Source organism: Atractosteus spatula, chromosome 4, assembly GCF_055471065.1.
Source record: "Atractosteus spatula isolate fAtrSpa1 chromosome 4, fAtrSpa1.hap1, whole genome shotgun sequence".
Classification (NCBI taxonomy): Eukaryota; Metazoa; Chordata; class Actinopteri; order Semionotiformes; family Lepisosteidae; genus Atractosteus; species Atractosteus spatula.
The window spans coordinates 11,311,047-11,335,829 of record NC_142709.1 but is presented as its reverse complement, the minus strand read 5'-3'; the positions used below and the strand labels follow the sequence as shown (position 1 = coordinate 11,335,829).

Below are 24,783 nucleotides of genomic sequence, written 5' to 3'. Positions count from 1 at the left end.
AAGAAACTGTGATGCATTGTTCTAATGAGGTTGTAGGCCTGAGGGGAAAAGCATGTTTTCTGGGCATTATGTATGGTGGTCACTTCATAATTTCATCAGTGAAGCCCTATGAAACACTAACCCCTGGAGGGAAAATATATTCTTTGAGTGCTCCTTTGACTTTTGGAACGTTGCTTGCTTGGTATCCATTATACAACAACTCAGACTTGGCATGTACAATTTAACTGGAGGCACCCTGAGCGATTATCTCTCATGCCACTGTTGGTTAAGAGGAAGTGGTGACATGGCCACGGTAAACAAAAACTATTTCATGATTTTATGTGCAATTCACGATTTGCTAACCAAATTTCCCACATGCAGCACTCAGGCAGTCAAGCAGTAAACATGGCTGCCCTGCTGCAGGAGGACACTTTTATCACCAGCAAAGAGCTTGACGAATGTGTCAAACCAAGTGAAATCCTTGGGAGAATAATGGCAAAAGAAAATGTGTTTGAACAGAATGAACAATTTTGAAAAGGATGGATGAGTCCATGTGACAGACAATGGATAGAGAGACATCACACAAATGGCCAGGGTAACAATAATTACATAGTAGAGATGGTTTTAAACTATTTTGCTATTCTTCCTTCTATACACTCCTGGTTTTGACCACACAGATTGTGTTGTCCTGCTGAGGGGAGCCGTCTGAGGTCAGAATGATGTATGCAACAGTAATGAAACCCAAGAGACAGAGCAGAAGGGCTCAGGAATCAACCAACAACTTTTTATTTAGAGGACATCAAAAGTATTTTGAGGTGGCGACAGACGCTTGTGAAGGTTACTCAGTTTGAAAACAAAACAACCTTCTCCCCTTGTGAAGTCACCGATTAATTCTGCCTGTTGGCTTAGTCTAAAAGTATCTTTCCAAAATGTACATTTTAAATACCATATTTCTTATTGGAGCACCATTTGGTGATAAAAAAAGCAAAACTGTTGTTAAAGCCTTTTGATAGTAATCCACAAATACATGGTGATTTTCATTTTGTGTCTTATCTATTATCCCAGGAATTTCTCAGCCATTGCAAAATCAGTTGAAGTGCCTTCTGTGTGTTTTTTCAGGACAAGCTTTTGTTTTGAGCTTATCTTATTACTTCTAAGCCCTTTATACATTTGAAAATGTACCTTCAAAGTGTTTCCTGTTTAACTCGAACTGTTCAGAGTTGTTCAAAAACAACAGTGCCTCAAAGGCCTCAAATTTTGGGCTTGTGGAATCGAAACTATATCTGTAAATGGAGGAGATACAGCTGTGTCTGCAGAGCTGTGCAGTCTAACATCTCTTCCTAGTGGTAAAAACTTGATAGCAAAAGGAAATACAGTCATGCTATGCCAAAAATGTAGATTTCTCTCTTTTATTGCTCTCACATGCAAGCATGCTCTGTATCACCTAGCAACCCCCTTAAAACCCGTCTGGAAAGATCTTGTTAAATGAAGCTGGAAGGTCATTTACCCTCTCATGCCCAAGTTCCCCTCATCTAAGGACTGCTTCTTTCTTTTGATCTGTACAAGATAACTAGACATGACAGTGTGTATGACCTTGTAGCATGTTTAACTCTTTCCTATGCAAATAGAAATAAGGTTAAGAAGAAATTGGAATGTGCAACATTTTAAACATTTGTGTCTAAAAGCAAGAAGATTCTTTGGGCACTATTCTCAATATATCCCTGAGACAGATAAGTCAGTTGTAACAGGAATCTGTGTTGGTGCATCTTTCTGAACATTTGCGTTTGTGCATATGTTTCTGCATTATTGAAATGAGTCAGGCGAAAGACTAAAGTATTTAACAATTGTTTCCATCTGTTTAAATAATTGTTCAGTTCCAAAATACTATCGTACTTGTATCTTACGGGTAACTGATATGGCCAGTGTGTAGCCATCTCCTTGGGTAGGTTTAGGGGGATGCACAGTGCTACACCTAACCATCTTTAGGCTTCAAAGGGGAGATATCACCTTCACCTGCTCAGTCCAGACAATGGCGAACTCTAGTATACCATCAAACTGGATCTAGACAGTGACGAACTCTGTTATACCGACAGGGTCTAGATAGTGGCAAACTCTGCCGCCTGGTGAAAAGACCTGGTCTCCTGTTGTGGGAGTACTTAGTTTCAGGAGGGCGATTGCTTAGTTTTTATTCAATCATGTTGGTGTAGTACTGCTTCTTCTTCACTTTTAGAAATGAAAAACTTGTTAGCTCCCTTGCTGTTTTCTCTTCACACATTTACCTTATTCTCATCATTAGCCTTGGGCCCTGCATTAATCAGTTTTGTATTAAGGACTAATGTCAAAAAGAAGAAAAAGACAAAAAGAATTAAAAAAGCCAAAAGCCTGCTTTCCTCTGCACGCCCAAGCCATTCTCCTTTCTTGTCCTTGACCTCCATCGTGGATCAGGGTCTGAAAACAGAAAGAGAACAATGATTAAACAGTTGAGTACACTAACAGGTTTTTCTTGCATGTCATGGTTGGAAATCCAGATAAAGCACCTTGACAGGACTTTTAAGACACGAAAAAACCTGCAAGGAAGCTATAACCCATGATGCATTTGATCCTGCCCTGTACTGGTAAAGTTTGTAAGTCTGTGTGCAATATGCGAATGCATGTGGCAATATCTGTTGTGCACGTACTTCTGCCAAGAACAATTGTTTTTCTTTTTTGAGTTCCACATTGTTTGACTTGAGACATCAAAGATAGCAAATCTGAAACTTTCCCAGTTGCCTCTTTAATACTAACTTCTTATGCTAACCATAACTATTACATTCTAGTGTGACATTGCGAAGTTACATTTTTCTTTTCTTATTACCCAACATCCAGACAATTACAGTTTGAGACCATTATTTACTCCCATACTTTGCCAAAGGTAGTATTTTTTGGTAGAAAATGGTAGTTCAGTGTAGGAGATGTTACATTTGGAAAATAAAGACTTGAAACATAAGAATTACACATGGAACTTAGAGCATTCCTTTGAAGTTTCAGTTTTTATATTTTCCAGATCTATACATACAGATGCATCAGCACCCTTTATATAGAATGACTGAGGAGTATAACTCACATACAGTAATTTATTCAAATACAATGTAATGGTTCCAACTACACTTAATTTCCATGTGGGATTAGAGAGGGCTGAATATGTAAATTTAATAAATATGGAACATACTGTAAATCACTTCTTTAATAGGATTAACCGGCTCATAAGGAATTCTGCTACCCATTGAAAACCTGCCACAAACCAGAATAGTTATAGGAGTAGTAACTGAAGTCTCCTGTACCACCAGCATACAAACTGAGAACTGAAAGGTGCCAGCAGCACAAATACTTTGCTGTATGTAAACAAGACCAGGATTTAACCTTAAAACATGATTACATCCTTGTTCTAACCTTGTCCTGTTGTGAAGAAATGTATTTTTTTGTGAACAGTTCTGTTGCTATTGAATTTATGTCAGGCAGGGCATTTTTAAATCTACAGTATGTCCTGACAGGACCAAAATTCTTTTGATAGTTTTTTTGAAAATCCTAATAAGATCAACATCTAGGTTAAAAGTTGAAAGAGAAATTTGGGGGTTGTGACATTATCAACTTGTAAAATGATATTAGTAGATCTCAGAATCTAAGCAGGATTGAGATGGGAGACCTTCAAAAAAAGTTAGTTAAAAAGTCAAAGTTAAAAGAAGGCAGGTTGCTACTGTACATGATGTTAGTGGCTGGCACTTTTCCTTCTGAAACCAGAATATCCAAACCAGTGCCTTGACTTTGCTGTAAGAAAGGTCATCCTTGATATGAAATGTTAGACAAAGTCCAGACTACTTGGTCATTAAATATTTCAATATTAGGAAGTAGGAGTGTTAATCTTTGACCAGGTCTCCCTAAACTTCCTTCTTAACTCACTTGCTGAAATAATGTCTTACTTCTCCACTTGATCTGCTCGGTAGAGAGGCTGCTGGCACGTCATAGCTAATGTGGGTGCTGCACTTCAGTGGTGTAATTCATCAAGATGAAAAATGCTTTACAGTGCAAGCAATTATTATTACTATTAAAATGGAATTAAAGCAGAAGAGCAGCTTTCTAACTCCAGTAGACTTAAATCCATGTTCAGGTTACAAAGGAGAGGAGGCCATTCCAGTTTCCACTTATGTGTATTTTATTGTTATTCTTATTTTACTGGTTCACTTTTAGGTGCTTTTTTCCTACTTCTGTCATGTTTTAAGCAGGCACTATTTCTCAGCACTTTGAGTTTTCTGAAAATATATATTTATAAATAAGGTGAATTATTATCACTATACTATTGAGCAGATAACACCATATTTCTTAAAGAAAACTTCCAAATGGGATCATTTTTCAAATTTTCAAATTTCAAATACTCAAAAAACAATGTTTAAATTCCGCCAAGTAAACAAATGAGCTGCATCTTACGAAAAAATAATAAAAGACATGCAGGCACTGCTCACAGAGGGGAACTAAATAGAACTACAGTAGTTGCTACAAATTGCTTTTGGGAAACTAAGAGAGTGGCTTATCCACCTTGTTAATGACAAGATTTGGAAATTTTGTGTGGCATGAATATGACAAGAGTATTAATTAAACTGTTTCTAAAGAGTCCTGGCTCTTGAGGACTGAACTGAAACAAGGTAGGATCACGACTGCTGCTTAACACACCAAACCACACTGCATCATCTTCTAATTGTAAGCAAACAAAACAACCAAACAAAACCTAGTAATCTGGCTAACTGGGATAGAGGACTAATTACAACTAAGGTTTGAATTAAGATTCTTATAATCCATGGCTGAAGTAAAGGAGGAAATATATTTTAAAATACAGCATTGTAACTCCTAAAGATAATGAGAAAATGAAATGAGGCCTGTTCAATTGGTCTTGTTAACAATGCAGGTACCAGCGGGATCTCCCCAGCTCTTTTTTCATGACCTGAAGGCAATAATAACAATGTAACTTTAGGAAAGGCCTTCTAAACGTCTTTTGTATTTAACATTGGGGATAATTATTTTTTATCCTGGATTCCATATCTGAAGACTGAATACAAACCCCATACCTTTGCTAGGCTGCTTTGCTAGAGCCTGTCAGGCTCTAGAGGCTGTTCAACAACTTTTATTTTGAAATTCAGTAATAAAATATTTTACTTCTTAGAAGTAAAGTAGCACTGCAGTTTCATGTCATTTAGGACACCACAAACCGCTGACCTGAGTTTGAGCAAGGTATTGGGATACTTGGTTGTTTATCATTGCTGCCAACTACTGTCTGAAATACGTGGAAATGATCACCTTTCCAGGTATTAAATTGTAATTAAAAAAGAATGTGCTGAGACACAGGAAATGCTCTTCGACAATTTCAAGTACTAAAAAATAAATCACACCTGAAGGAGGCTCCACAGCCGAAACGTTGTGTTTCTTTTCTTCTCTTTGCAGCATAGAATAAGCCTTTATTTGCTAATAAAAAATCAATGTTTAAATTGGTTTGATTAAACAAATGATGTGGGAAGGAAAAAGAGTCTTATGAATCATATGCTTCATTTACTTAAAATACAAATTTAACAAAGCAGAGAAAAAAGCTAAACATTTCCCCAGGGACTATACAATATGTATATTAAAGTGTGGAAGGACTGAAAGTCATTATCAAAACAGAATCGCCAATTTCCCATAGAACGTGAATCTTTAGTGCTTCCAGATGGATAAAGTCATAGCTTTAAGTGATCTAAACTCAGTGCTTATTACAAAATACAAGAAAACCTTTTCATAAAAAAATAGAACACCGAAAAGAAAGAACTTTTCATAAATAGAACCTTTGTGCTAAAAATACTGTACACTTTTAGATTCTTAATTCCTTATGTACGCCTGCATGACTCCCATTGCAGTGAGTCACATTTTATTCTAAGAGAAGTGCTTTTATTTATCATTAAGTCCTTGAAAGTGGCAGTTGGCCAATGAGATCAAAGCCATTGTAATAGATTAAAGCATGCAAAATGAATTTCACATCTTTTTCAATCCTGACTAATCATTGCTCAACTAAAGCAGTCTTTGTACAGGAACCTTGAAAAAACTTTGTGTTCTTTGCACAACCATTTTTTTTTGAGAATTCAGTCTAATGCCATGCCACCTCCTTAGTTGCAGTAAAATTAATTAAAAATCTGGTTCTTTGAGGCTGGTGAAGAAAAGAATAAGGGGTTAGTGACTCAGTACACAGGGAGAAGCTCAACTAATTTGGCGTAAGCACTCATAACTACTGTGGCAAGTTTTCAGGACAAAATCACGGTTCAGATCAAACAAAAAGAAAACACACTGTTTACTGCTTGTAATAGGAACAAAGATTGTCTTTATGATTAATGCATATTTTTAAGAAGTGTCCATGTTTCAAGACAACACAATCCTGTGTGTCAAAGCACTGACAAAGTAACCTGCTTAGTTAAAAAATACAAGCACTTTTCAGGAATGTTTAAGTCTTCTGTAGAGATTGGCTCTATTTTTCTTTTACTTTTAATTAAACCAGAAAAACTATCAACTATCAACTTATTCAAGTGCATTTTAGCCAGATTATTGAACTGAGATCAGATGTCCTTGTCCACTTTGTTCAATGAAACTAATGAGCAAGCTTTGCTTTAAATTGGAGAGTAAAACTCAATGCTGAGAAACGTAAACTAAGGTGAGCATTTCTCTGAGTAAATTTGTATCTTGTTTGGGCTTGTGAGTAAGTATATGATTAGACTTAAGAGTAGGAATAGGTATAAGAATGCATGGATGCATAAATGGTTACAGAATTCCAGGAGAATTTCCAATGTTTATCATTGCTGTAGAATTATGTTCTAATTTCTACTTGTATTCCTATTTCTCCCAAATCACAGTTAAGTCACATAAAAATCCTTAGGTGCAGGTTGCATAACTTCTTAGTGCAAAGCCACCAAAAGTAATTGAAGTCATTGATACAGTGGATAAAATATGTTACATATAATTGAAGTATATCGAAACAGAAAAACACTTTGTACTTAACCGAATACGTACGTAAAAGAACCGTACTAGTAGCCCAGAGGGTGAAACTAGAGACGGTGAATTGCTATAATTTAGACTTCCTGATTAGAATTTCATCACCTGGAACTTTGTAAATTGTTGCTCAATCCTTAGTGTCTTGAGAAAGGATCAAAGTGTCATTTCCCTTAAATAACACAAGAAACATATAGTTATTTTGGGGTACTATGAGTACTATACTTTGCATACGTATCTCCATTGTACCAATAAAATAAAAAGGCCGTGGTCTAAATTTTATTCCAGTCCAAAGTTTACTCCATTTTTTTTTCAATCATAAAACAAAGTCTGTTAATATATAAACAAAAGAGTATATATATTTAGGGCAATGGTTAGCATTGCTACAGTACCTTGCATCTCTAGGGCCCAGGTTTCTATTTCTGGGGTGTTATCCACATGGAGTTGAAATGTTTTCTCCATGTTCGTGTGGGTTTCCTCCAGGTGTTCCAGTTTCTTCCGACAGTCCAAAGACAGACTGCTAGGTTAATTGGCTTCTGGGAAATTGGGCCCTGGTATGAGTGTGTGTGCATTCCTGTCTCTGTGTCTTGATTGACCCATTGCTTGCTGGGATACACTAAGGCTTCTCTCTGAACAAGTACTGAATAAAGTGGTAAGAAAATGAATGGATGGCATGTATTTAGAAAAAGCTCAGAAATGGCAATTTAACATTTATATTTTCAGTTGATTTGTTTGAACAAACATAGATACGAAAAACAGAAATTCTGAATAATGAAAAGTTTGGCTAATGCATTTTAAAGCACTACTTTTCATTTTCCACTACTGAATTTGTTTTGAACATTGCCACCTTTATTGTAACAATTATAACAATGCAATTGTAGACGCTGCATATAAGTATAATAAAGATTAAAAACACTGTGCTTTTAAGGTCTCTGCAAGGAATAAACCTTCATGACGGTGATGGGAAACCCTAAGGACGTTGGATGAAGGTACCTTGACATTCACATATTTAAGTGGCCGTAAGGAACCAGAACCAGGAAACAAAGTCTATAATTTTAATTATAGAAAACAAACAACTAAATGTCACAAATAAGGTTGAGTGTTTTACAGTCCTATACGATATTATAGATCTCACAGAAAGATAGTGCTCTCTTTAAATAGAGTAGCTGTCTCTTTCTGAAGTAAATACTTTAAGTGTCCTTGTACTTTTGCCATGCAAATCTTATAACAGTTAGAAGACAATTCAATAGTATAGGATATAGATGATTAAATTGCCCCCCCCAGGTATTAAAAATGTAACACTTACATGTACACTAATGCCACCTGCTGGATATCTAATGACCCGTAATGTGTCAAAGTTGCAGACGTTTGTTTAGAGGCCTGCAGACTTTACTGCTTTAACAAAGATTTGTGTCAGTTTAACAGTCTCATTAATCTGAATTCTAGCACATCTATTAATAATGGGTGTTAGCTGTGATGAAGTGGGCAAATCCATTCCCTTATTTATTTTTTATAGGAACAGAGTGTTTTGGAAAAAGATGTGGAAACAATGAATTGCATTAGGAGGCCTACATGTGTATTAAAGTTTAGTACTGACGAACTCTGGTCCAAGGCTTTTTTCTCATTACCATGTGCCAAATGCATAACATGGAAAGTCTTAATAAAGAACATAACACAGCTTGGCAACCCTAGGAAGTTAACACATAATTTAATAAAGTTTTGAAAGACAAGATGTCTGTCTATCTGTTCTTGCCTGTTTTAAATGATCTGTACTATAATCTCAATGATTTTGAAGTGATATTTTTCAATGACAGGTAAGCTTGTTCTATGTGTTCTATGTGTTTGTTACAAGACAGGGAAAAAAAATAATTTCGTGAGTTTTCCCCTACCTTTTAAGCATCTTTCAACCTACTTTTCCACTCAATATTCTGCTTTACATGGTGCTTATTGGCAAAAGTTAGATATTACCTTAATAGGTTTACTGCCAGTGTAAAAATAAAAACAAACTTCTTTGTTGTTATGTCTTAAAACACTCACATCTATTTTAATAATATACCTTTTTTATTTCATTGACAAAATAAGTTACAGTAGACCACATGAACACTGTGGATTTGTGCCTCATTCAACAGTAATAAATATGTTTTAAAAAAATAAAATTACATTTTCCAACTCATTATCAGATATTAGACACTGCTTATACTTCCAGAGAAGTTAGTAATGTAATAAAACGATTCCTGGGAAGCATCCAGTAATTCAGCCTATAAATAATGTTTCAAAGTTTCTTCCAAAACTTTTCTTTGATGCCACATTAAAGTGAAAATCGGAAAGAACAAGAAGTTAAATTTGGGGAAATCCCCCCTGGAAAAAACTATTTTCATTTATAAAACAGTTACTGAAGTGACATCTTGGAAAAGAAAGCAGTAATACTGCCTGGTTTAAGTCACACTACCAAATCATTGCCTTCTTTTAATGAACAGCACCATGTTTTCATTTTAAAGAGCTGGAGTGCAGTTCATTTACAGCAATACTTGTCATTGCAAATAATGACATATTGCCTTTGGATTGTGTTTTTTAACATCTGGGAACCAAATGTCCAGTACTCCTTATATTTGAGCCAACACAACTACAGAAGCCAGATGTGCCTGTAAGCACAGACCCTGCGCCATGAAATCGATGCTCCTGCTGTGGGTTTTGACATGCCTGGCTGTGGTGTCTGGTCAGCCCAACTACATCCCCGATGAAGACTGGGTCAACATGTATAGACAGGGCTTCAACTTCCAGTGCCCCCACGGTGAGGTCATTGTGGCCATCAGGAGTTACTTCAGCAAAGAGGAGGGTTCGGACAGGCTTTGGACTTTCGAGTGCCAGCCTACCCCGGTTGGAATGGGAGAGCCCACTGAGTGCTGGTGGGACGACATCAACCGAGCTGGAATGGAATGGTAAGGCAGTTGACCTCTCTTGAATGTGACCTCCAGGAGAAATGTAAGTAAAACATACGGTAGTAAGATTCTAGATCTTTGCTGGACATCCTTGATCGTGTAAAAGCGATGGCTGTAATCCTGCAGCAGCCTCCAGGTATGTTTTTTTTATCATTATTAACACTTTAAGATATAGATTGCTGAAAGAAAATCAATCATTTCGATTGAAGGTAAATTCCCACATGAAGGGATAAGGGGTTGAGAGTGCTCCCTGTACTGGATGTACAGTACCCATGTATTGTAAATAGTAATTATGTTGTTCTGTAATTGCTGTGGGGTGAAGGCATAAACAACTTCTGAACGAGCAGCTTTTCTAAATGTGGGTTAGTGATAGCAATCAATATTTAAAAGACCAGATGCAACAAAAGCGCCTTGTTTATTTGAGACAAATCCAGAGGAGAATCAGAGGATGAAGTTTATGAGGGCTTGACGAGCATAGTGTGTGAATAAAACTGTATCTCTAAATAAATTTATATACATACATATTTAGATTTGCCTGTAACCTTTATTTTTCACTGATTTTTTTTTGTTATTGTAGTAATGTTCCTCAGAAAATTTGCTTTCCCTCCAGTCCTGTTGGGCTTTCATGATTAGGCACTGTTAAAACAATGACACGTATTCGGAGTGGAGTGTAAACTATGCAATTCTGTTAGTTTAAAAGAATTTTTAAAAACCCAGCTCTCAACATTAATAGTATATTTCATGAAATGGTATTTAATGGACACAGAAATACCTATATAAGGTCTAGTTAGACTTTCAGAAGGCGTTTGATGAAGTTTCTCATAATACATTAATTAAAAAATACAGGCAGGAGGTATTTAAGAAAATACATGTATTTGGAATAAGAATTGATTAAAGGCCATGAAGAAGAAGGTACAGATAAGGAGTAAATGCTCACATGTAATTAGTAGATAACGACAGGGTTCTGTATTAGCACCACACCTCTTTCTAACTTATGTCAGCGATCTACATTCTGGTATACACTATAGGATGCAAACTGGTCTAGTTCACAGATGATACCAAGGAGGATTAACAAACACTGAGTCTTAGTCTGTTTTATTTATATACACAGTATAAACAAATTTACATTTCTCTTGACAGGAAAAGCACATTGCACAGTGTGTTTCATGCAGGTTGGAAAAATAAAAACTATAAAAGTAAAATAAACACCAAGCTTACAGAGGACAGTTATAAGAAAGTCTTAAGAGTTTATCCAGGCACATTATTTTTATCTTCCAAGAAATGTGGGAAAGCAGTAAAAGGCAAAAGAATGGAATTTTAAGATATACAGTTAAATGTGTAGAATTTAAATTAAGGGGAGATAGCTGTATAATGAATTTGTAAGATCTCATTTAGAATATTGTCTATGATTGTCTATTTTGGTCATCAAGATGCAAGAAAAATATTGCTGCTCTGGAATCAGACCAACCAGAGATATGCCTGGACTCAAAGGAATTCCTACCAAGATGGGTTAAAAGAGTCTGGCTGAGTCTGCCTTTTTATTGTTAGACAGAGAAGACTGAGACAGATTCAAGTAGTTGAAGTTCTTAAAAACATTGACAAAGTCAGTCCTATGGACTTCTTCAGAGTAAACATTGAAACACAAACAAAGAGGATAGAAGTAGAAACTGTATTGGAGTGTATTTAAAACTGAGACCTTTTTGTATACATAAAGGGTTTTAGGAATACGGAACGAGTTGCCCAACCACTATCAGTGCTGATAATCTGGCATCCTTCAAGAAATGTCTCAATAAAATCTTTGTATTAATTAGCTGATGAAAAAGGAGCAAAATGCATCTTCTAATTTAAAATTGTTCTTTGATTAATGTATGTAATTGCCTGTGCATTTATACGTAAAATACTACATATTGAATTTTATAGACCTCTTGTATAGCATTAACTTACAAAACAGATATAATTAGGGGATTTTATTTGTTGTTTTAAATAGTAAACTGTAAAACTGAACTTGAATAACCTGTGGTTTTACAGACTAGCCAGGCACAGCCCCATTGACACTATTAATGGCATATAAAAATCATTTTCTTCTTTTGGTATTTTAGGTGATTTACAGTGTATTAGGATCGCTAGAAATAGAAACAAAGCCCTAAAACTACAAGCCAGTTTTATTTATATAAACAGTATAAACAAATTTACATTTCTCATGACAGAGAAAATTGTTACAGCAGAGAAACTGAGGAGTTTATTCCAAATCCCACTATTGTCTATACAGACATTAGTTAATCAAAATGTTTTATTTAATGAGTTTAATAGTTTTTATACTTCTATTTTATAGTTGAATATAGACTGAATAAAAATTATTTCAGCATAAGCTGATTTATTTATGTTCACTGGTTTACAGGACTATTTTATTACTTTTATTTATATTACTAGGATTATTTCATTTATCAATGCAGACTTTTGTGTATTATACAGCCAAATAAAACAACTGAATAAAATTAAAATTCTCAGTAACAGATAAGTACCACAGATGTTTTAACAATCTGCCAATGTAAACATTAGTTTTTTCTTCATCTTTAAATCCACTGAATCATGTTTCCGAACACCGATAATATTTCTAAGTGAGATTTTTAGACACAGCAGCTGTGTTCAAAATCTGTTGCTCTGCAATTCCCTTAGCCTCAACATTCCCTGATAAAGTCTTTTCTCCAGTGTGGAGGAGGTTCCTAGGAACAAAGTTTTATCTGGAGAAAAACTAAACCCTGACCGTTATTGTCTATACAATTACAGTACCAGTACCATAAAGGTAACAGTTTTTTAGCTAAATTAATTTTACTTTAAAATTGTTGGGTTGCTTATACTAGGACTTCCAGCTTGTCTGAAGCATGTAGGGAAAGTAATAGGAATGAAATTGTATGTGGACATCCCTCAGGAACGAGCTAAATAATAAAATTCACCACATAATATTTTTCCATGTGGTTCTACAACATCGATGTGAACAACCGAAAAAACAAATCATTGGTTTTCATGAAGGCATACTGTATAAAAGATGTGTTCAAATTTTTTTAGGATCAGAATTAAGAACACCCATAATATTAGTTTAATATGAGATGCATTCCATGTACAGCATCAATTGATGTATAGTATACACACACCAGAAATTAGTGAATTCCTCCTAATAGTGGGTCTGTCTGTCTCCTTGGAGGACTACGGCTACAACATTGTGCAGCACCAGGTCTACACAAGTGTCTGTGGATAGGTGGTCACGTGGCCAGCAACAGTTGACAGGCCTTTGCCTGGGAAGCACAGTACAGGAGCTTCCTGAGACCTTAATTGTGTCTCCTTTCAGCATCTCTTCAACAGCCAAACACTGGCTGTAAACACTTGAAGCTGTCTTAAGCCTCAATTAGCCAGGTCTGCTGTTGCTGTCAGCAATACACCAGAGTAATAATCAAACATGGGATAGTATTACTAGGACTATTTCTATGATTCTGTATGGCAGAAATTCATTAAATAAAATTAAGTGTGTTAATAATAGGAATGTTGAAGTGTGTTAATAGGAATAGTTGAAACACTTTTAATTTCCATGGAACTGGCACATTTAAGGTTAGTTTGTTGAGTTAGTCTGGTCTCATTATTATTCTATTCATTTTACCTTTTAGCACCTATGTTTGTATTCATCTGTGGTAACCAAACTGTATGATTTACTGGAAATGAGATGCAGTGTGACAATGTTGTGTACTGCAGTCATATCCAGCCAGAATTGAAAGAATTGCTGTATCTACACTGGATTCTTCATCAGAATATTTAGCAAACATGGATACAGAGGGAGGAAGTGTAAGTGTTATAACGTTCATGAATACATGTCACTAAGAAGATGGAGGATCCCTAACAAACTTTAGATTTCGTGAGCAAGAAGCTTCAATGGTTTTGAACTCAAGTACTGCTGTTATCAATGCAGGCATTAGTTTCTTATCGGATTTAAGATTAAAGATGGACTGTGCCATCCCACTGGAGCTGCCAAATCTGGACATTGCATTCCTTTAAGATAACATTCATTGGCATTAATCCACAAGTGAATGTTTATTTAACATTGCACTGCCTTGAAAAACTATGATATGCATAAGCAAAGCTTAATTTGATCTTTTCACTGAGTTTGAAAAGTTTAAGTCAAGCAATGTAAACTTTAAGATTTTACCTGTTAAGTTGTCAACAAGTATTACAGAAACAGTAAGAAATCACCTTTGTATAGTAATCTTTTTACCTTGAACTTTCTTCTTCTCAGTCCACAGCTGTAGGTTTACAACCTTTTTTTCCCCCTGGGCATCCATGTACAGTAATCTGTAATACTTTAGCCAATTAATCTTTTAGCCTATTTCTCAAATGAGCCCTCAGTGTTGGAAAATCACAGACCTTGTTCAAATGTTGGAGTAGGTCCAATGATATTTTTAAAAAAATAGAATATTGCGAAGTGATAAATTGCTAGTACATACTGCTCTCTCTCTGTCCGATACAAAGCAATTGCAGTCTCAGAATCACAGAAACCTTGGAACACATCGGCTTCAAGCCATTATTACTGACAACCTGAATGAGAAGTAGCTGTTCAATAGGCACAAGGCTGCACAGAGAGTTTGTCTGAAAATGTTAATGCTCAATCACAAGACCTAGACATTTTTGTTCAGAATTAGTTTCCACTTAGAAAAAATGGTAACACTTTACAATAAGTCTCTGTATTTTTAATTTGGAGCAATCTATGATTTACTATCGTGTTAATTTGAAGTGCACTTTAAGTGATTATGTATTTATGGTTTATTCATGTGACTTCCACTATGCTGCATGAAAACCACCAGGTCTTAAAAGCAATTCAGTGAACTCTGATTAATAAATTATTTTTTTAGACCACTCGAGCGTTCTAAATTTAAGAGAGTAAAACATTTTGGCAGGCTGACGTGCAAAAATAAGTAAAGACATTTAATAGTGTAACAGCATGGAAAATGTAAGAAGAAACTCTTAGTTTGAGGGAAAACAGAAAATGTGAATTGCTATATGGGTCAAGACCAAAGCAACACAAGCTGTATTTATTGCTCAAGGGTCATCCTTTAATTCTGTCACTGTATTCATGGGATGACAGCATTCACAGTTATATCGTAGGCAGTTGCACCATAAAGGGGAAAAGAATTGAGAAAAACAGTGAGAGAATACGATCATTTCCACATATATAAAGGGACGTATTTGGGTATATCTCAATAAGTAGATTTTCCAATTTCAGCAAGTTACCCTTTATCATAGATGTGAAAAAGAAAGCCTATTTCAAATCAATAAATATAGAAAAAAAAATTAAAAAACATATAGCAAAAAAGATGCCTTTCCCCACCATTGCAACATTTGAACTTAGGAAGATGTTCACTTTAGAGGCCTGCTCGCAGAACCACCAGTCTTTTGCTTAACGATATGACTCATAGCAGCTTTAATCCATCAGCCTGTGACATGTTAGTGTTCTGTTAAGCTTAAAGGCTGGCTTGTCAGGACGAGTGCACAGCATTCAAACTGGTTCAAACCTGGTTTACATCTCAGAAAATTGTATATTCAGTATTACTGTACGTTTACTGTAGTCACAATAGTTTGACATGCTATAAAACACAAATGAAAATAAATTATATTCGATAGCCTAGTCAATTAATGTGGATTACACTACATTATTCTGGAAGAGTAGTGCAGTATTTTATGGTTACGAATGTTAATTGAATGAATAGCAGAACAAAACTTGTATATTGATGTTTCTTCCTATTAAAGTTACAAAAATCAGTTACTGAATAAAGTGAGAAACATTGTCTTCAGGTAGAATACCTCTGTGCCGCAGTAGGACTGATGCACATTTGATTACTGGCCCCTTTATTGGCCCCAGTGTGTAGGACGTGTGGGTGTGTCTTAGGCAGTCTTAGGGGAGTCAAGGTAAGAAGGAGCTCTCTGATTGGTTAATGGGGGAAGACATAAGCAAGTTGCAGCCCAGTTGTGACTGCTAACCAGAGATTGTCTTGTCGGTTCAATAAAAGCTGTTATTCTTAGCGCAAGCAACCAAACCAGTCCCCTTTTTTTGGCCGCCTAGATGTTGTATTCTTTCAACTTTGCATTTTTCACAAAGGATGTGACACAGGGAACCAGATATTTGCATAGTCCAGTTTGAAAGGCTGAGTCTGTGATGGTAGTGGTTATCTGAACCTGAAGTCTGTGTTATTGTTAAATAATAATATTAATAATAACATCCAATCTTGACTTCGACTCATCTGCATACAGTAAATAGAAATTCTCTAAAGGTTAGTTTTATTACATACTAGAAGCTCTGTTTATGCTGGGATGGGGCTACTTTTCTATGTGAAGAATATAATATCCCCAATATAATGTATGGACTTATATGTGTGTAAAAATTCCCATAGATACCTTTGGCTTATTTTTATAGCTTATTTTCATGCCCTCACCATGGAAAAACATATTATAAGCCATTAATTTAGAATGCAAAGGTTATTGCACTATGCTAAGATGACAACAGCAAACACAATGCATAAATTAATTTACTTTTGAAGCTAGGGGATTAATGTGATACACAACATGCTGCGACTTTATTATTCTGTGTTCTCATTACCTGCTGTTCTTCTTTCAGTCCTGTTTGCTATTTTTTTAAAGAGCTTGAATTAGGTCATGTAATTGTTACTTCTAGAACCTCATACAGATGGGTTAGGGTCTAAAAGTTCTACCAAGATATTCTCAGTGATTTTGTGTGTCTAAGTGAAAGAACCCTGGGTGATCAATTGAAAGAAAAACATAAAAAGGATACATATACTACAGATACAATCCATTGAATGTAGTGTATTTTGGAGTAATATAGTTTAATTTAAGTGAGACTTATTGATAATGTCTTGCAAACCTTGCAGTACAATATAGCATTAGTAAAGACACACTTTAATTGTCACAAAAAGACAGGGATCTCTGCTCCTGAACTGTTCTGAATCAGTTCTATTTATAGAGCGTTCACACCACAGTGAACAGCATAAGGAAAGGGAATAATTGATTCTTACATATCCCATTTTTTACCTGCTGCCTTATCCCAGATGGAATATTGTTACAATACTGACTATAGTTACAATCTGCACATGAAACATTTATTAATATGCACCAAAACTCTTTCCATCCTTTCTATACTAACTTGAGCAGCCTCATTTGCTACAAGTGTTTCAGTGGAAATAGAATGTTCACTCCACTATGTCTTTGATTAAAAACCTAGATGAAGTCCTTCTCTGTTTCCTTATCTCTCACTCTTTGAATTTTTTTTGTACAGTGTGTAACGTCTTGGCGGCCACTATTGTGTCCTGTCAGGAGGAATGAACTTCCTGGCAGAGTTCTCCTGTTTTTCTTGGCAAGCCATCAAGCTGTGTCTCAAATCCATTTTCTTGTAGCCTTAGAAACTTCTTGTTTCGCTGTAGCTGTTCAAACAGATTTTTAATGTAGTGATCAGCAGAGTTTTAGGGCAATTATATCCTGCCTGAAACTTTTCTGTTATTCTCTCTCTATATATATGTATATTTTAGATAGCAGATGGATTCTCTTTCTGATTAAAATGTACAGAAGATTCTTACATCTCTCTCAGATTAATTGGTTTTTAAGCACCTTTTAACAGTCGTATTTTGCAATAAAGTACAAGTTAAAAATATTTGAAAGTAATTATATATTATATATTTATAATTATAAAACTATATATATATGTCTCTTCTATGCAATCTAAGACCAGCAACAGTTCTGAAATTAAAAATACAGGGAAAAGTTCAAGAATTGGTGAGGTGACATATTTTATGATTTCATAATTAATTGTATAAATTCTTGAGTGTTTTAACAACTTTAGATTACATGGAGTATTTCAGTTTATCTTAACATTTATAGTCGCCTTCATTCAGGTACAGTAGGTCTTTTGAGATTATGTTAACCCATTGCATCAACTGAGCTAGTTTAACAAAGTGTCCCTATTTCCTGTAAAAGATTATAAAAGCAATATTTTATTGATGCAGATATGTATAAATCTTGACTCTACCTTTGTATAACAGCATTATCCATCATACCTTAATTCACGTTTATTCATCATAATTACAAATCTTGGTCAGTAAAGCTTTAGTTTTCCTCTTAATTTGACATTTCTAACACGTACCCATTTGCGCTGTTTTGCTTTGAGACACAGGTAACGAAACATTTTTTTAGGAATGCTTACAACAAAAAAACATTAAAACAGATCTGGTCAACACCTGTAGTGTCAATACCTGTAGGTGATAATTTGCAGGATGTACAATAAACCACTCCACATGGGTATATTGACTTGATAAAACATCAGTAACCTCAAGTTGGGCATCATTGTTTCCCTGGTTTGGAAGAACTGTAGCAGTATTATTGACTTGCAGCTACACCATTGTGGTTTTATCAGCTAATACACCCCAGCAGGTATCTGTCCACTAGGCTAATTGATCTCAGCATGGGTTCATCTTACTTAGGTTTAAATCCCTTTGTAAGCTTTTAAAGTTTCTGAAATCAACTTACCTCAGGAGATTAAGCTTGTGCCAAACCTAGGCCTTTATTTTTTGTAATATTGCTTTTGTCATTCATTTTAATCTGCATCTTAATGATTTTATATCGACTTAAAATTCTGTTTTGTGTTACACTGGGAAACACACGTCCCATTCCGTCCCATTTCCATCTCGGGGAAAGGTCGCCGTGATTAAAATGTTATGAAAGGCGAAAGCAGGAGAATTAGCAAGTGTTGAAAGGAAGGAAATGATCTGAAGCTGGGCTGTACATACAACACAGAAAGACAGCAATTATTATTTCACATGAACCAAGCACAATGTAGGAAACAACAGTTCAAACAGATTTCAGTTCTCTGATGCTACAACAATTTAAATCATATGAAGTTAAAAGAGTATAATTTTATATATTACATTATATGTGTATATTCAGACAATACTAGTTAGGTGCAGTAAACAAAAGGTAGTTAAAATCATAAACAAAATGTCAAATGAGTGTTTTTGTCTAAAAACAGTGGCAAAATCAGTCATCATTATACTCATTTGAACACATGGACTCAAAACTCTGTTTGGGTATCAACAAAAGGATTTTTGATTTAAAAGTGTTTTAAGGCTTTAAACTCAGAAATGCAGACCTGTCCATGAACACAGGTATGACCAAAGTATCATTAATTAAAGATCAATTAAAGGTGAAACAGAACTCAATTGGGGTGGCAGGGTGACATGGAGGTTAGTGCTGATGCCTCATAATATTTAGCTTTAATTCTGGCATTGTGCATCGTGTGTGGACCTTCTAAGTTCTGTGTGTTTGTGTGGGTTTTTGCAGGACACAAAAGGGGTCAATCAAGGGTAATTGACATTTCTAAGTTGTCCTTTTGAAAACATGCATTTTGGCATCCACAACCTTGTATTGGTTTAAGAGGTTATTGAACATAAATAGAAGGAAAAATTCAATTGTTTCAGGCATTGTTACTTTCTCCTCACTGGTGTATTTATTTACACTCCTGTGCTTTCTGAGATAGAGGTACACGGTTAAATATCTTGGGAATTCTTACAAGCAATCCTAATTAATTCCAATGTTTTAAAGTATCAGAGAAAGCCTTCCAACCATGAAGACAACTCCCTCTTGAAAACAACGTGATTTTTTATAGCTTACCATACCTTTCAAAAACACTCCTTGCCTTAAAGATATGATAAAGGATTAACTGAGTCAGTAAGAGGAATTTAAACCACATCTCTAGTTTCAAAATGAAATAGTGTTGATTATCCAAGTCTCCTCTGACATTAATAGTGTTCAACGGATTGAATTTACCCTGTAAATTGTTTTCGAAGCCTTCTCCTAATGGACTTCAGTCTGACATTTCTGTGTTATAAGCCCTTCTGTACCTTGCCAAGTTCCATTCAGATTCTGGGTGTATTGATGGGCTGGAGAGTCTTATTTGATTTTAATTGCTCTAATTAACCACTGAAATGAGGTCAATAATTAGTCAACAGTTTGACGAGAATGTCAATTTAAGATTTAATGTAGCAGAGTGAGAACGAATACAGTACGTCTGTATCTTGCGGTGCCTGTTGGTAGCTGGTAATGATTAGTGCATTGAAAGTGCAAGCTAATGTGTTGGAGTTCGTAGGTACTCGACCTGCTCCGGGAATGGGCTGGTGGCTGGAATCCAAAGCCAGTACTTCGGTGAAGTCCTAGACCGCGAATGGCAGTTTTACTGCTGTAGATACAGTCGCAGATGCCCTTATTCATGTTGGTAAGTATATCTAGTGTGAGTGGATGCTCTTACCCTGAGAAATGTAGTTATTTTGAGGCAATACTTTATTGTTTTCCTGTAACAGAAATAGTAGTTTCAGCCTTCAGCTTTAATGTACAGTACATGAATATTTCTGTTTATTTCACAAAATATGAATATTTCTGTTTACTCCACAAAATTGGCTATGAAGCCATAGAAAATATTTATCAATATTTCTTGTCTCTCAAAGAGACGTTACCAGATAAATAATGCCAAATATTTCCTTTGTCTTTCTTAAAGGATGACCAATGAAGTCCCTTCGTACTACAAAGAAGAGGCGGATATGGTCATTCAGAACTACGGCTACTTTATCAGGGGGGCAGCCACTACATTCAGCGGTGTTCTCAGGTCAGCTGGGCATATCAAAAATCTGCTTTTTGATATTGAACAGCTGTATTCACTTTTTTAGAAACCTACCTGATAATAAAAATTCTCTCAAGGAAGGATTCCTTGGTGAGAAAAACATACAGTACTTTGCTTTCGCTTTTTAAAGTGCAAGGACTTGTTTTTGGAGGGTTTTTTTTGCACTTATTATTAGCTTGTATTCATCTCCCATTGTGCAGGTACAGTGGCTGAACACAGCTGTCATTTGCAGGAAATCCATTGTTTTTTCAATCACATGTTAGTGGGAGGGATAGACTTTTCATTGCCTGGAAGTCTTCCAAAGTAATAGAATTAAGCCTTGTGTAGCATCTGTCAGTTCTTTTTAACCTATTATTTTCAAAGCAGGAACATTAAATAAGAACAGCAATAGTACAGTTAAAAAACACAAAATGGTGTCCACAGAGCATACTTACATTTCAGTAGGGTTACTCATCTGACTTTACATTTTTTGGTTTAAATTATAGGAAGGCATTTGAAGTTATTGAACTCTAGGTTTTGCTTATATTTAATAGAAATAGTGAATATTACAGGCTTGTCCTCCACTTTAAAGAAATGGAATAGCTGCATTGTGCAATTGTGTACAACTTTAAAACCATGGAAAAGAAACACATTCATTTGGATTCCATTAATGAGTATCTTTTGCATGTGTGTTTTATTTCAGGGATCGAAAATGGAAGTACATTTTATGCAGGATGACAGAGTTCGACTGTGATTTCGAAAACTTTTAGAAGCCTCCTCTTATTATAGACTTACATTGTTGAAATTGTTTCAGCATGTATTGGAAGTACAGTATTTTTTCAGCCTTCATGACATACTAGATTGAAATGATTTCTAACAGTTGAAATCATCAGTTAAGTCCTGTTCTTGTAATTTGAATATAAACACTATCTGTAATCTACTGTTTTTTTTACTCATCTTAACATCTGGCTCTGTTCTTTAATCACCAATAACAAATATGAGACATTCGTTTTTTGAACTCTTCACTTTAGTTAAATGTCTTGGCCTTTTCACTTAACTTTTCACTTGTTGTGCTCAGTGAAGTTCCTATTGTTCACTACTTCCTGAACCTACCAGTAAATCAAATCTGGTATGCACTGCATACTGTATTGTCTCTACTTCAAATTTCAAAACCCAGAGAATGCTTTTAGACAATGGACTTATGGACAAAGGACAAAGCAGCTCTTCAATAACCTATGTATGTTTTAAAATAGTGGATGTTAGAATTAGTGGGACACTCAACTCCTTCAGAAATTTGTACCTGCCCTGCTGAAAACATTTTCCTCTTGCAGAGTAAGCCTTTTCTAAGGAGATCTGCCATTATCAGTACAGAGAGTTCTAAACACACTTCCTGTCAGTACTGTGCCATAATTTTGGATTTTATCCCTGTTAAGACCTTTTTAAACTATTTATCCATATGAAAATATATACTTTAAAGCATGAAATAAATAATTAGTCTTTGATAGGGACTATAAATTTTTTAGTTATTATTTAGCATTTATAGATGAAATACTTTGTGTAGCATAATACATTTAATATACAATTTGTCATGGGACAAGATCATTTCAAGTCCCAGCAATTTCTCACACCCTTAAAATGATAAATTATGTGATTACCAAACAATTGTTAATGTATTTTGACATAATTCCACATAAGTAGATGTTTTTAAAAGCCCACTTTTTATGATATGTTGTAAATTGTAACCACAGTTTACTTCTTCCCTACTCTTTCTCAGTTATTTCTAAACTGAATATGCTTGTACAAGTTTAGGCTAAACATTTTTTGTTATAATCTTTGGTCTTGTCGCATTTCACACTTGAAATCTCCTTGTCTTTATACCTGTCTTGATGAATTACCTCAATGCAATTGTGTGTGTCTATTCTATATTTTTCACTGCCTACCTTATGTCATCCTTGTATTACTTTGTTGGTCTTCTGTTTTTGATGTAGCCTTCAGAATTCCTGGCAGCCATCAGTAATAAAAATGTTACTGTAAATGTTGTTTCTTTGTGAATTCTTAAACTCTTAAAAGTGTCAGCTTTTGACAAAACAAAATGTAATATTACAGATATGAGGACCACAGATAACAAACAATCTAAAAAACCATGACAGAAACAGGATTTCCTTATTTTTTTAATTCATTCTTAATGCTTCCCCAAAGGTAAGTTCTTTGTTATACGATTTAATTTACTTTATTATATTTATTTATTAATATTTATATTATATTATTTATATTTATTATTGTAACCACAGTGTAAATCTGTACAGTATGTAGACCATTATCTTTACATATTACATATTTAATGTATGGTCTGATCTAAAACATTTAGGTAAGATAATGAAAAATAAATATTTTCTTTGATTATTTGTTTAGGAAGAACAAAACATAAAGATAATATATTCAATTGATTCATGTTTTAATAATTTTAAAAATCACATTGGTGGTAAAACCTAAATATTAAGTATTTTGACATCCGTAATATTGTAACCTGTTTTCCAGCAAAGTTAAGCAATTTAATTATTTATGTTTTAACACCATTGTTTAAGTTAATTGCCAAAATCCTACTGTCTTCGGATTTTCCTTTTCAAAGATATATTTTGTATTTTATTCAAAATAATCTTCATAAATTATATTTGATGCTACAGATATCATAAATTAACTTTACAATGTATAATATTACAGTAGAATTGGTTTACTATTCAGCATAACTAATGAGTCCACATTTACAGTAACTGCACCTAGAGGATTGTTGTGATGTAATCTATTTGTTTTTGATATTATTGCATCCTTTTGACAAAGTACTTCTTTTGTCTGCCTTCTGTCTGTCCTCGATCCACCTAAGACAAACATTCCTTGTTTCTGAAATAATTATTAGTTCTAGTTGCTTATAGAACATTGGTTCAATTACTATGAGTTTACGTTTAAGAGAAAGGAAGGATGAAGTCTAAATAACAATAAAAACTTATTTGCACCTGTTAGTTGCATCCTGTGAAGAAAATGCTGCTATCCTTTCACCTTGATATCATACCGTAATGCCATAATACCAAATATGTCTCTAAAAGTAAAAATCATTTAACACATTTTTTAAGATGTGCAATCATATCTTTTGTTCTTTTTTCTTTTCAGAAATTCTGGAGTGAAAAATGATAGCTGTTAAACACTGTAGCTCAAGCTTTCATGAGAAAATAAAACGGTTCCATAGTTTCTGTTGCTAAACATTGTGACGTGCCTATCCAAATTACATTATTTTTAAAAGAAGGAAAACTTTCTTTTAAGTTCAGTGCATCACTCAGCTGTATTTGCTTTGTGTGCCTATGCATTTGATAACTGAGGTGCATTCGCTTAGAGGCACATACTGTTGGGCTCTGCTGTGAATGTCCTTCAAACTTGAGTCATTGCTTCGGAACTTAAGTACTGTATGTACTTGAAAAAGCACTTAGGTTACCGCCTTTGTACGTTGTATGGAATGGGATGAATTCTTATCTTTGAGTCCGAAAAAGCATCTTTCATTTGCTGTAACAGATACCAGTCTGCCTACGATTAAGGGTAGATAATGTTTTAGACAATTCTCAATGTGCTATGTGTCCCTACCTTGACAGACATTTGCCATGTTATTCCAAAATAAAAAGAGTGACAAGCTGAGTCATATGCACTGCCCACAACAATAAACGCACAAAGACACACATCCAGAGAAGCATCTGGTAAATTGCATTTCCGTTAAAGAATTTCCAAGTTCACAAGAATGATACAATTGCACCACACTATCCCTTGTGTGACCTCTAATGTGCAAAATGTAATTATTAGTTTGTGGGGTGTTTTGGTTTGAATTAGCCTAACTCACAAGAAAAAAAAAGTCTGTGGGAAAACCCTGTAATGACATGGAGCTGAGAACTACGGTATGTGATGTGACAGTGTTGTGGCAAAAAATGTAGCCCTGACTGAGACATTGTGTGTAAAACCATCCTAGGTGATGAGGAACTAAAGAGCAGCCAGGACATTACACAAATATTATAGTTCAGCTGAAGCTTGTAAAACAAAGAAAGACTTTTCTTCTCATTAGGTAAGTCAACTTTAAAGTCACTTAGCAAACCATAT

At 35.0% G+C, this 24,783-nt stretch overlaps 1 protein-coding gene across 1 annotated transcript; it reads left to right on the top strand.

Moving 5' to 3' along the window:
• Positions 1-9,456: 9,456 nt before the first annotated feature.
• Positions 9,457-22,684, top strand: dpt (dermatopontin). The gene is made up of 4 exons (XM_088912963.1): positions 9,457-9,953; positions 20,143-20,268; positions 20,548-20,655; positions 21,353-22,684. The coding sequence occupies exons 1-4, from the start codon at positions 9,679-9,681 to the stop codon at positions 21,417-21,419; spliced, it is 576 nt and encodes a 191-aa protein (XP_088769089.1). The 5' UTR covers positions 9,457-9,678; the 3' UTR covers positions 21,420-22,684.
• Positions 22,685-24,783: the final 2,099 nt, after the last annotated feature.

Coding starts and splice junctions, on each gene's coding strand:
- dpt (XM_088912963.1), top strand. CDS start 9,679: ATGAAATCGATGCTCCTGCTGTGGGTTTTGACATGCCTGGCTGTGGTG. Junction 9,954..20,142: donor AACCGAGCTGGAATGGAATG/GTAAGGCAGTTG, acceptor TGGAGTTCGTAG/GTACTCGACCTGCTCCGGGA. Junction 20,656..21,352: donor ACATTCAGCGGTGTTCTCAG/GTCAGCTGGGCA, acceptor GTTTTATTTCAG/GGATCGAAAATGGAAGTACA.